Raw genomic sequence first — 12,869 nt, forward strand, 5'->3', positions numbered from 1 at the left:
GAAATCCCATTGACCAAGTATGATAAATATTTTAATTTCCTATAATTTTGCATATATTCAAAAATTTTAATTGTTCAGTGAAATAGACATTTTATTATTCAGGTTGGCAGCTGACTGCACGGCGCCAGTAGAAGGATGACGGCACAGAGAGAGAGGAAGGCATTTTTTGTTCTCTGCCAGTGGATTGTTTAAGTTCGGCGTTTTGTTTTTTCATTAATACAAGGAGGACTTAAATAGACATTAAAGTATTTTACTTAACCTTCAACCCGACGTCTTTTTCTGAGTTAAAAACGTTTTGTTGCATGCAGAAATGTTATTTCATTTTCTCTGCAGTCGTTCATTGATTTCATAAATGTAACCCATAATAGTTTGTTTCTACATAGCAGAAAGCAAAAAAAAAATGTATATACAGTGTTATTTCATTTAAAATTTCAAAAAAGTTTTGCGGCTCCCATTGTTTTCTTTGATTTGTGAAACGAGTCAAAATGGCTCTTTGAGTGAAAAAGGTTGCCGACCCCTGGGCTAGGGTGTATAAATGAGTTTTAAGATGGACTTAAATGCTTCTACTGAGGTGAATAGAAAACGCTCTATTGCCAACAGACTTTTTTGGGGCCCTGGGAATCACTAATAAGCCGGAGTTCTTAGACCACAGATTTCTGGCCGGGACATATGGTACAATACAATCAGCAAGATAGAATGGAGCTAGACCGTTTAGAGCAGTGGTCGGCAACTCGAAATGTTGGAAGAGCCATATTGGACCAAAAATACAATAAACAAATCTGTCTGGAGCCGCAAAAAAATTAAAACCTTTTATAAGTGATATAATGAAGTCAACACATGATATAAGTGTCTTTATTAGCTATATTAGCCTACTATCAAAATGATAGTTTAAGTTAAGGAAATTAAATGAGCTCAAATATACCTACAAACGAGGCATAATGATGCAATATGTACATGCAGCTAGCCTAAATAGCATGTTAGCATCGATTAGCTTGCCAAATATGCCTGATTAGCGCTCCAAACAAGTCAATAACATCAACAAAGTTCACCTTTGTGCAATCGCGCACAGCATAAAAAGTTTGGTGGACAAAATGAGACAAAGAATGAGTGGCATAATATTATGTCTTTCTGTGGCATCGTTGAAGAAAGTTGTACATGTAAACAAACTACGGTCAGTTCAAGGACGGCCAAAATTAGTAGGACAAAACGGCGCTCACCAAATACTCTCATCAGATAATCATGTTTAATATAAACAGTGGGATTTCTAACAAGTAGGGAGGGTTGTGTCATGTTTGTCCTCCTACAGAAACCTTATTACAACAAAAATATATTTTCCCCTATCTTTTTTTACTTTCATACATTTTTGAAAAAGCTCCAGGGAGCCACTAGGGCGGCGCTAAAGAGCCGCAAGTGGCTCTAGAGCCGCAGGTTGCAGACCCCTGGTTTAGAGTTTTATAAATAAGTAGTAAAACCTTAAAGTCGCATCTTAAGTGCACAAGAAGCCAGTGCAGGTGAGGCAGTGTAGGAATAATATGATCAAACTTTATTTTTCTTGTCAAAAGTCTAGCAGCCGCATTTAAAGTTAAAGTTAAAGTACCAATGATTGTCACACACACACTAGGTGTGGCGAAATTATTCTATTTTGTACCAACTGTAATCTTTTAATGCTAAACATAGGGAGACCCAAAAATAATACGTTACAGTAATCGAGACGAGACGTAACAAACGCATGAGAAATGATCCCAGCGTCGCTGGTGGACAAAATGGAACAAATTTTAGCGATACTACGAAGATGAAATAAGCCTGTTTTAGGAATACCCTTAATGTGTGACTCAAATGAGAGAGTTGGGTCGAAGGTGATACCAAGATTCTTTACAGAGTCGCCTTGTGTAATTGTTTGGTTGTCAAATGTTAAGGTGGTCTTATTAAATATATGTCGGTGTCTAGCAGGACCGATAATCAGCATTTCCGTTTTCTTAGCGTTAAGATGCAAAAAGTTAGTAGACGTCTATTGTGTAATTTCATTTAGACACGCCTCCAGGTGACAACAATCTGGCGTGTTGGTCAGCTTTAGGGGCATGTAGAGTTGGGTGTCATCAGCATAACAGTGAAAGCTAACACTGTATTTGCATATGATGTCACCTAGCGGCAGCATGTAGATGCTGAAGAGTAATGTAGGGCCAAGAACCGAACCCTGTGGAACTCCGCACGTAACATACTCCGAGGTCACATTGTTATGGGAGATGCACTGCATCCTGTCAGTAAAATAGGAGTTAAACCAAGAAAAGGCTAAGTCTGACATACCAATACGTGTTTCGATATGTTCTAATAAAATGTTATGATCGAAAGCAGCGCTAAGATCAAGTAGCAGCAACATGGATGACGCATCAGCATCCATAGTTAGCGATAGATCATTAGTAATTTTTGTGAGGGCTGTCTCCGTAGAGTGATTTGCCCTGAAACCGGACTGAAAGGTTTCACAGAGATTGTTAGATGCTAAGTGTTCATTTAGCTGCTGTGCAACAATTTTTTCGAGGATTTCCGAGCCAAAGGGAAGGTGGGACACCGGCCGGTAGTTTACCATGAGGTCCGGATCGAGGTTAGGTCTTTTGAGCAGAGGATGAATGAATAGAGAGGTAGCAGTATGACAGACCTCTTAGTACAGTAAGCACCTCAAATTATTGATATTTATTACTTAGGTTACGGGTAAGGTTAAGGTTTTCATTAGATATTAATGCAACCCCCTCCACCCCTTTAAAGGGGACGGGCAATATGTGCACTTGTATAGTTAGGAAGGGGTGCCTCGTTAAGCGGGAAAAGTTAATCTGGTTTCAGCCAGGTTTCACTGAGACCAATGACATTAAGATTGTTGTCTCTAATGACATCATTAACTAATAACGTTTTGGAAGACAATGATCTGATGTTTAAAAAGCCAACATTATAGGTAATGGGCTGTTTTGAGGAAATTTTGTTAATGATATCCGTAGTACTGATATTAATAATATTATGTTTATTTTGTGTAGTGCTCCTTAAAATCATTTTGATCACATCTAGGAGTTGATATGATGGGGATCTTGAGATTATTTGTTTGATGCTGTGATAGATTTTCCAGCCTGGCGCTGGTTAGTTTTAGTTTAACTTACTCCTTACCCGGACTAACAGACATTGTAATTGCATGTGTCCGAGCTTGCTCTCGTGTAGTTAGTCAAGCTTGACTCAAATAGTAATCTATATTTCTGGAGAGAGTAATGACGCCTTCCCGGTTAGGGTGAAGGCTGTCCCTCCTCAACAAGCCCGGTTTGCCTCAGAAAGAAGTCCAATTATCAATTAATGTTAGCCCTGTTCTATACAAAAACTAGCGAGCCACTTGTTAAGCAAAACTTATCTGCTATACCTCTCATCATTGACTCTCGCAGGTTGGGGCCGGAGACAGGTACTCGATGCCGGGACATCTTTTTAGCGAGATTACAAGTCCTAGCTATGTTCCTGCGCCTGTTTTGCTTTATCTTACAAATGATCTTCTGAGATTCACAATACCATACATGAGGCAGTATTTCACTCTGGATAGAACTCAATCCATTGATTTTTTTTGCCATATCTGCAGGGAACAGAGCATAATAACCAACCCTCCTCTGCAAGTCAGACGTCATCAGTGACAATATGTCAGGGAAAGCAGATGAGTTAGAGCCTCAAGTATAAAATAAACTTCAAAGTGTCACGGTTTGGTGAGTGTTCTTTGCAAAGTGACCCCAAGGATGCAGAGAATGGCAGGCAGAATGCAAGTAAAACTAGATTTACTGGCAAGAAAAAGCAGGAGACAAAGAATTCCAGCACACCAAGCAGACAACCAAGTACAATGATCCAGCACTGAATGAGGGATCCAAGTGGAACTAAGTCATACTTGCCAACCCTCCCGAATTTTCCGGGAGACTCCCGAAATTCAGCGCCTCTCCCGAAAAAACCTCCCGGGACAAATATTCTCCCGAAAATCTCCCGATTTTCAGCCGGAGCTGGAAGCCACGCCCCCTCCAGCTTCATGCAGACTTGAGTGAGGACAGCCTTTTTTCATGACGGGAGGACAACAGGGTGACAAGAACTAAATCATCCAGACTAGAGATAAATTGTATTATTATGTTTATCTTACCTAAAAATAAATATATATATATGTACTCCGGCTTCCTCCCACCTCCAAAGACATGCACCTGGGGATAAATTGATTGGCAACACTAAATTGGCCCTAGTGTGTGGATGTGAGTGTGAATGTTGTCTGTCTATCTGTGTTGGCCCTGCGATGAGGTGGCGACTTGTCCAGGGTGTACCCCGCCTTCCGCCCGATTGTAGCTGAGATAGGCTCCAGCGCCCCCCGCAACCCCAAAGGGAATAAGCGGTAGAAAATGGAAAAATTTTTAAAATAAATAAATACATTTTTACTATATTTTGCTAAAAACATCAACATTTATTGTATTTTCATTTGTATTTTTTCGTGACTCCTTATTACATCCAGCCATAGAATTATACATTAAAATAAACATATTTGAAATAATTGATTTTAAATTATCATAATAATTCATTTAAAATGACCATATTTAATTATTAAAATAAATGCTTGTTTATCAACAACTTTAGCATTTTATTCATTACGGTACATTTTGAAACTATCAGAACCCAAGTTATGTTATATTCCTTAATATTTATTTGTGCAAGTTTGAAGTATCAATTATCTAAACACAGTTTGTTTGCATATTTTCAGGATGTAGATATCTATATATATATACAGGGCCGGCCCGTGGCATAGGCCGTATAGGCAAATGCTAAGGGCGCCGTCCATCAGGGGGCGCCACGCCAGTGCCACAAATGTTGGAGAAAAAAAAAAGAAAAAAAAAGTTGGTACTATTATTTCTAAATACAAAAAATAATCCCACGTTAATTAAAATGCAAAGTAAAGCCTATTTAATAGAAATATTATTTGTTACAACATTAGCCCCCCCCCCCCCCTCCTCCCCCGCACGGTGCGCCCCCTCCCTTCCCGTATCATGACTCTTTTTGGACGTCGCCACATCAAAAAATCAACACAAGATGTCAAAACGGTCAAAACTGTCAGGTGCCCAGGGAAGAAAAAAGAGAAAAGAAGAGGAGTAGAAACGAGAAAAGACAGAGGTAGCAGGTAGGTAACGTTAGCCTACATGAAATTATTTGTCTGTTACAGAATGTGATAGTAACCTGGCTTTTTAGTATTAAGCTAATGTTACATGATTCGGCAATTGCTAATCAATAAATAGCTAGTTCTGTTTTAACGTCGGGTTAATATTGTGGAGTGGGCTAAATTGTTATGGAAAATAATAATGTAACGTTAGGTAATTACAGTACTCCCACCTTATATTCCTCAGGGACATTTGTATTAGATCTTTTAAGCAGGTGTTTTTTGTTTACATTGTTATTGCCTTCTGGTTAGCTAATGTTTGCCCTGGTATATACCTAATATATAGGTATATACCTAATATATAGGTATATATCTATATATTAGGTATATACCTTTATATACCTAATATATAAAGGTATATATATATACCTTTATATATATATAAAGGTATATATATAAATATATACCTTTATATAGTAGGTATAGTTGTAAGTAAAAAAAAAAGGTCAAAGACAAAGCTATTCAGTTTCTTGTGAGTATATACACTTCACTGCCGATGTGGGGGGGCGCCACCTAAAATCTTGCCTAGGGCGCCAGATTGGTTAGGGCCGGGCCTGTATATATATGTATGAAATACTTGACTTGGTGAATTCTAGCTGTCAATATACTCCTCCCCTCTTAACCACGCCCCCAACCACGCCCCGCCCCACCCCCGACCACGCCCCCACCCCCCACCTCCCGAAATCGGAGGTCTCAAGGTTGGCAAGTATGAACTAAGTAGAACTAATTAATGAGATTCAGGTGTGCTGGCAGAACATGGAACAGAAAATAAGGTGCTTCAAAACACAGACCAAACAGGAAATACTTTCAAAACAAGAGCAACAGTACAGGAAGTGTTTCGAAACATGGGAAGTTAACAAAATCAAAATAGCCATGAAGGATCATTAAAGGGAGCACGTCAAGCGCAGGATGAACACCCCAGAAGCAGCAAAGGTCCACACCCAGGTCCCGGGTGCTGCTACTCTTGGCACAGAGAGCGTTCATGGACTGGCCACCATTGCAACCGACAAGGAGGAAGCAGATAAACGCTAGACAGGCGCTTTTGCACCGGACGAGGACCTCCAAAGCAAATCGAGCGCTTCTGCAGCAAGTGAGGACGGCTAGCGTCAGATGGGCGCTTCTTCAGCAGGCGAGGATGGCCACCGCCAGATGGGCGAGGACGGCCAGCGCTTCTGCTGCAGGTGAGGAAGCTCTGGCGACAACCCCACCGGCATAGAGACAGGCAGCAGCGTCACCAGGACAGGAAGGAATGGTGTCGGCATCGTGGACGAACTCACTGGAGCAGAAGGGAGTACTGGTCGCAAAATCGCTGGTGACGTCATCCCAGCAGGTACGCATGGTAGCTTCATGGATGACCTCACCAAAACAGGGAGGTTTGCTGGTAGCGACGTGGCTGATACAGTCATCCAAGCAGGTAGGCTTGGTAGCGTTGTAGACGACCTCACTGGAGCAGGAAGTAGCTGTGCCTCCCAAGTTGCTCATAGCCCCCCTAAAGGGACGGATCCCAAATGTCCCCAGAGAGAACAACAGACGACAGAGATAGGTGGGAGGGAGCTTGAGAAGCTGGAAAATGCTTCCGTGTGGCCATCACTGGCTAGATAATACACTTCAAAGTGTCTCGGTTTGGTGAGCGTTGTTGGCAGCATGACCCAAAGGTAGCAGAGAATGGCAGGCCGAATGCAAGTAAAACTAGATTTAATGGCAACAAAAAGCAGGGAAAAAACAATTCCAGCACACCAATCAGACTACTAAGTATAATGATCCAGCACTGAAGAAGGAAACCCAGGTGGAACTAAGTAGAACTTATTAATGAATCAGGTGTGCTGGCAGGACATGGAACAGAAAATAGGTTTTCAAAACACAGAGACCAAACAGGAAATACTGACAAAACAAGAGCACCAGGACAGGAAGTTATTCTAAACACCGGAAGTTGGCAACAAAACCAAAATAGTCATGAAGGATAATAACACGAAGGACTCAATAGCCTCACCAGCCATTAACCTTACAGCACATAACTCGACTCATATTTTATATATTTTATTATATTCTTATATAATGAGTAACTAGCACTTTGGTGTTTATATTTATACAGGATTTGTAAAAAAAAATTGTACTTGACCACATTTAATTTCAATCTGTTATTGCAGATATATCACATTGTGAAAATGTTATTACAATTGCATTTTGCCAATCAGCAGTTTCATTTATTTTGTTTCTGGACATTTGTTATTTTGCTGTACATTAGATTAGAGTTACTTACACATTCCTTTGCTTATCTATGGTTTGATAGGAAATATCCATAATGCTTGATTAATTTTCTTCAGTCGTACATTAAACGTGTACACTGACTCAGCAATACCAGACCATAATCAATAAAAATTATTGATATGCAGATGACATAACGTTTTTTTTTTTTATTAGATGTTGAACATATTAACTCAATAACTAATACGTGCTGTTATAAATATTTATATATATATATACATATCTATATAATATATTATATGTGTAATATGATATATAATAATAATATAAATAAAAGGAGGAAAATAGTGCTACAATCGTTGTGAAGAGGTTAGTAAATGATCACATGTGCAGATCAAGTGGAAAAAGAGCTACAGTACTTATTTCGCTCTCTCCTCATCATCATGCAAGTAGCATCATATTGTGTCAACATTGCAAGAGGAAAATGGAATACTTGGGTATCTTAATATGAGTTCAATTAAAAACGACACACAAAACTATCAAAAATGCAATGTGCGACCTGTTGTTGGACTTGCTTGCTGTTCTTCAGAGGTTTGATGCTACGCCCGCTTATCAGAAGCTAAACTTACAGTGTGAGGACCTTCACTTAAGAACACGCCTCTCATCTGTCAGTGATTCCAGTCGTTTCATTGTGTTGTGAGCTCATCACCTCATGAGTGTCTGCATCTTTTTTTTTAGTTGTCTTAGAGCAGTGCATTGGCGAGGGACTGCAGCACATCCCTCTTCTCGTACAAGTACATCTGAGTTTCCCACAGCATGTCCACCAGAACGGAATCGCTGACTTCATCCAGCATCACCTCCTGAGAAAGCTGAGGGCTCAGTCTGCAGGAAGGGTAACAAATAACGTAAAGTGACTCATTAAAATACACAACCACTGTATTGTATTAATAGCTATAATGATAGCAGTGGGGGAAGTGTCAGATCCGTGTGTCACGTTGTCACGTGACAATACAAACTTCAGGCCCAGCTATTAAAAGCAATTGGACCTAATTTAGTAAAATCCAGTCTTTGACCACAGCTATAAATAATTTGTTAACTTAAGACTTGCTTATATATGTGCTGTATATATGAGGGGGCAGTCAGAAATGTGAGCAGGGCATTTAGTGTACACGCTGCTCCATCATGCTCCAGCACTTGTTGTCCGTGCTAATACAGTCATGACATTGCCTTATTCCTAGAATTTGGTTGTTAGCTCCAGTATGGGCCTGACTCACTAAGCTCCATTGGCGTTGTTAGGCCTATTTTAGGGGGGCTCAAGCCCCCCTAAACTATTCTTAAGCCCCCCTAAATAATTTGGTGTTATATACAGTATATATATATATATTTTTTTACAAATACATGCCAACATATTCATTATAAAGCGGCCCGAATATGAGTTTAAATAAATCATATAACCTGTTATTATTCACTCAGTTTCCCCTCACTTCATAGCGTAAGGTAGAGAGCCCCTTTAGTGCGTCGGTATCCAATCCATTCCACTTGTTCATATAGAAAATGCCCATATCACTCAAATTCCAGTCCGCATTTTCTCTGCGACCTTGCTTGCGGTCCTGCAGGTGTACGAAGCACATTATCTTCCTTTACAATGAGTGAAGCTGCACGAAACCTTGTGTGTGCAATTGTAAATAATTTAGTTTTTAAGTTTTGTGTTTCTTGTAGAATCTATATAAAGTAATATACATTATCCTATTGTTAAAATAATGAAAAAAACATCATTAAATATATTTGTTTTATTGTATTGTTACATTAATAGCTGTTGTATTATTATAGGATGGCTTGTTAAACATTTCATAGGATTTTCAGAGGGAGGAAAAACCAAGACATTTAATATAAAATGTGAAATTAATAAATACATAAAAAGAAAAAGAAAAAAAATGGTTAAAAGCCATCGTCCCGGGGAGCATTTAATTTCGTCCTGTGCATTTTTTTTTAAATAATAATAATAATAACAATGAATAATTTCTAAGTCTTTGTTAGCCGTTTGTGAAGTTTTGTGCTCGTGCGCTACGTTCGCTAGCACCCTGTGCATCTCCTGAGGGCTAAGCCCCCCCTGTCCTTAAAAGCTAGTGACGCCCCTGCTAAGCTCCAAATACCACGCGCTAAAAAGCGTGTGCATTTTATAAAATAGTGTGTACTATTAGCGGGCTTGTTGCGTGTGCTATACTAAGACTGCGTGGGCAATTGCAAAGTGGTGCAGACCTCCTTATTTAAATGAGGCTTTTGCATGTACTATATGGGGCATCACCACGGCTCCTACCTGTGGCATTTTTCTATGTTTTCAAACATGCAGGAGATATCCACCACTTTTTATGGGCATTTTAGAAGCAGTAATGCACTGCATCAACATTGACACAATCTTTTTTTTACCTTCTATTTTTTTAGCCGCTGAAAGTGCATTGGAGAGAGGCTGCTCAATGCGCACATATGCATACTTTAATACGTTTTTTTTTTATCAAAGAAATATTTTAATGTTTTAATAATGTTTGTCGTCTGTCCATCGTCTGTCTGTGCAGCCCGAGCACTGATCCTGCAGCCGTGTGTGGAACTGTCAGTTTTCCCAGTCACTAAATAAAATGCAAAATGGTGCTGGCAAAACGGTGATGAGTGTTGATAAATCACATTGCACGTGATAAATAATTATATTTGCATTTTCTTTTCCAAGTATTGTGGGCATTTTGATGATCAGCGTATAGTTTGCATAGTAATGAAGACAGAAATGCAAAAAAAAATATCTATGCAATTTATAGTAAAAAATGTGCGGCAGCATTTGACACAATTAATCACAATATTTTAATCAAAAAAACTAGAACAATATGGCATCAGAGGGTTAGTCTTAAACTGAATAAGAAGTTATCTAATGAACAGGAAACAATACGTGAAGCTAGGCGAACACACGTCTACAACGCTAAATATATCCTGTGGTGTACCTCAGGGATCAATACTAGGACCTAAATTATTCAATCTCTATATAAATGACATTTGTAAAGTTACAAAAGATTTAAAGTTAGTATTATTTGCGGATGATACAACAGCGTTTTGTTCAGGAGAGAACACACAGAAGATACTACAAATAATAACAGAAGAAATTAACAAATTAAAAAGATGGTTTGACAAAAACAGACTATTGTTGAATCTCAGTAAAACTAAAATAATGCTATTTGGCAGAGGTGTGGACTCGAGTCACATGACTTGGACTCGAGTCAGACTCGAGTCATGAATTTGATGACTTTAGACTCGACTTGACAAAATGTAAAAAGACTTTCAACTCGACTTAGACTTTAACATCAATGACTTGTGACTTCACTTGGACTTGAGCCTTTTGAATTGACATGACTTGACATGACTTGCTACTTTCCCCAAAACCCAAAGATGAAAAAGTTATTCGGGAGCGCTCCGTATTTTTCATTGTGTACTTGTCTATCAGCGTTGCGTGTGTCAGCACACCAGCTGTTGTACTGAGCTCAGTACAACAGCCAATCAAATTAGATCTACTTTGTTTTCATCACACAGCATTCATCCAATCAAATTGCAGGACAACCAACGAAGAAGACATGTCCAAACCACACGCCAGTGAACAAAAAATGATACCTAAAATAATTTCGTTTGGGTATAAAAATTACGAGGTGGTCAACACAAAACGGTTTGCAGTATGCAACACATGCGGTTCGAAAATTACTGATGGAGAGGCAACAACTTCCAACTTCGTCCGGCATTTGAAGTTGCACAAAGAACGGGAAGTTTTGAATGTAAGATAATGTTTATTGGCTAAGTAACGTGACTTTTATTTGCTGTGTAGTTAAATCAGTGAGGCTGTAAACTCACTGCTAACGTTATAACGTTATTGCAAACACGGGAATCTGTTGCAGTTCACTACCTCATTCATACTTTTTGTTCAGTGATTTTTTTTAAGCAGGGTTACGTTAGTCAATATATCACACGTAACGTTAGACGGCGGTCAGCAGCACCGCATATTTTAGCCACCTAAAAAAAGACAAAAATAGTAAAATAAAGGTAAAATAAATACTACGCCCCCATCGTGCACAAATGACTGACAGACTCTTGGCTAATTTGGTCTTTTGCAAATGCAATGCAGCATAGGGCCCTGACATATAAAAAGTACAACTTTTTTGTTATGTTCACGTATATGTCATGTTTTTTCAATGTTAACACTTTTGTACAAATAAGTACATTTGCACTTTATTTTTTAATGTGTTTGTTCTGTAAAGGAATGAGTTAATGTTTAAAATGACTGGTTAATAGTGCTATTATAAAGTGCAATGTCAGCACAATTTTCTTTCCTGCAATTTAAAATGCACTTGTTTTAATAAATAAATACAGCGTTTGAAAAGCATACACAATCTGTGTTAATATATTAGTCTGTGGTTAAAAGGACTTGAAAGGACTCGAAACTCAAAATGCAGGACTTAGGACTTGACTTGAGACTTTCCAGTCTTGACTTTGGACTTGACTCGGGGCTTGCCTGTCTTGACTCGGGACTTGACTCGGACTTGAGGGCAAAGACTTGAGACTTACTTGTGACTTGCAAAACAATGACTTGGTCCCACCTCTGCTATTTGGTAACAGTAGAAGAGAAAGTCAAACACAAATACAAATAGACGGAATAGAAATTGAAAGAGTAAATGAAACCAAATTTCTAGGTATAATGATTGATGATAAATTGAACTGGAAATCTCACGTAAAAAGTATACAACATAAAATAGCAAGAAACACGTAGATAATGAATAAAGCAAAACATGTTCTAGACAAAAAATCACTTCATATTCTCTACTGCTCACTAGTGTTACCATATCTGAGTTACTGTGTAGAAATATGGGGAAATAATTACAAAAGTACTCTTCATTCATTAACGGTGTTACAAAAAAGATCAGTTAGAATAATACATAATGTTGGATAGAGAACATACAAATCCTTTATTTATTGAATCAAAGATACTGAAATTCCACGACATAGTGAATTTGCAAACAGCTAAAATTATACACAAAGCAAACTATAACCTGCTACCCAAGAAAATACAACAATTGTTCTCAAAAAAAGAGGAGAAATATAATCTTAGAGAGAAATGTCATTTAAAACATTTGTACGCACGTACAACACTTAAGACCTTCAGGATATCAGTATGTGGAATTAAATTATGGAATGGATTAAGCAAAGCAATCAAACAATGTACTAATATGATCCACTTCAAGAAACTCTTCAAACTTAAAGTGTTTACAAAGTACAAAGAAGAAGAACCATGATAAACATTCTGAATTTATTTAATTCATCCATTCTTTCATTCTTTTACTCTCAAAATAATCTTACTTATCTCATCATATGAAATGTAACTTACTTCACCAATTATTATTTATTTATTTATTTATTTTTATTGTGATTACTTATGGAG

The 12,869-nt window shown here is 38.3% G+C and overlaps 1 protein-coding gene across 3 annotated transcripts in view; it reads right to left on the bottom strand.

The window, feature by feature from the left end:
- Positions 1-5,898: 5,898 nt before the first annotated feature.
- Positions 5,899-12,869, bottom strand: part of pla2g6 (phospholipase A2, group VI (cytosolic, calcium-independent)) — a 33,503-nt gene continuing 26,532 nt past the window's right edge. For all 3 annotated transcript variants that reach the window (XM_061983855.2, XM_061983854.2, XM_061983853.2), the window contains one exon: positions 5,899-8,287. In XM_061983855.2, coding sequence (XP_061839839.1) covers positions 8,149-8,287 — 139 coding nt within the window. In that variant the 3' untranslated portion in view covers positions 5,899-8,148. The remainder of the gene's footprint in view (positions 8,288-12,869) is intronic.

The sequence above is a fragment of the Nerophis lumbriciformis genome, linkage group LG25 (genome assembly GCF_033978685.3).
Source record: "Nerophis lumbriciformis linkage group LG25, RoL_Nlum_v2.1, whole genome shotgun sequence".
In the NCBI taxonomy this organism is placed as follows: Eukaryota; Metazoa; Chordata; class Actinopteri; order Syngnathiformes; family Syngnathidae; genus Nerophis; species Nerophis lumbriciformis.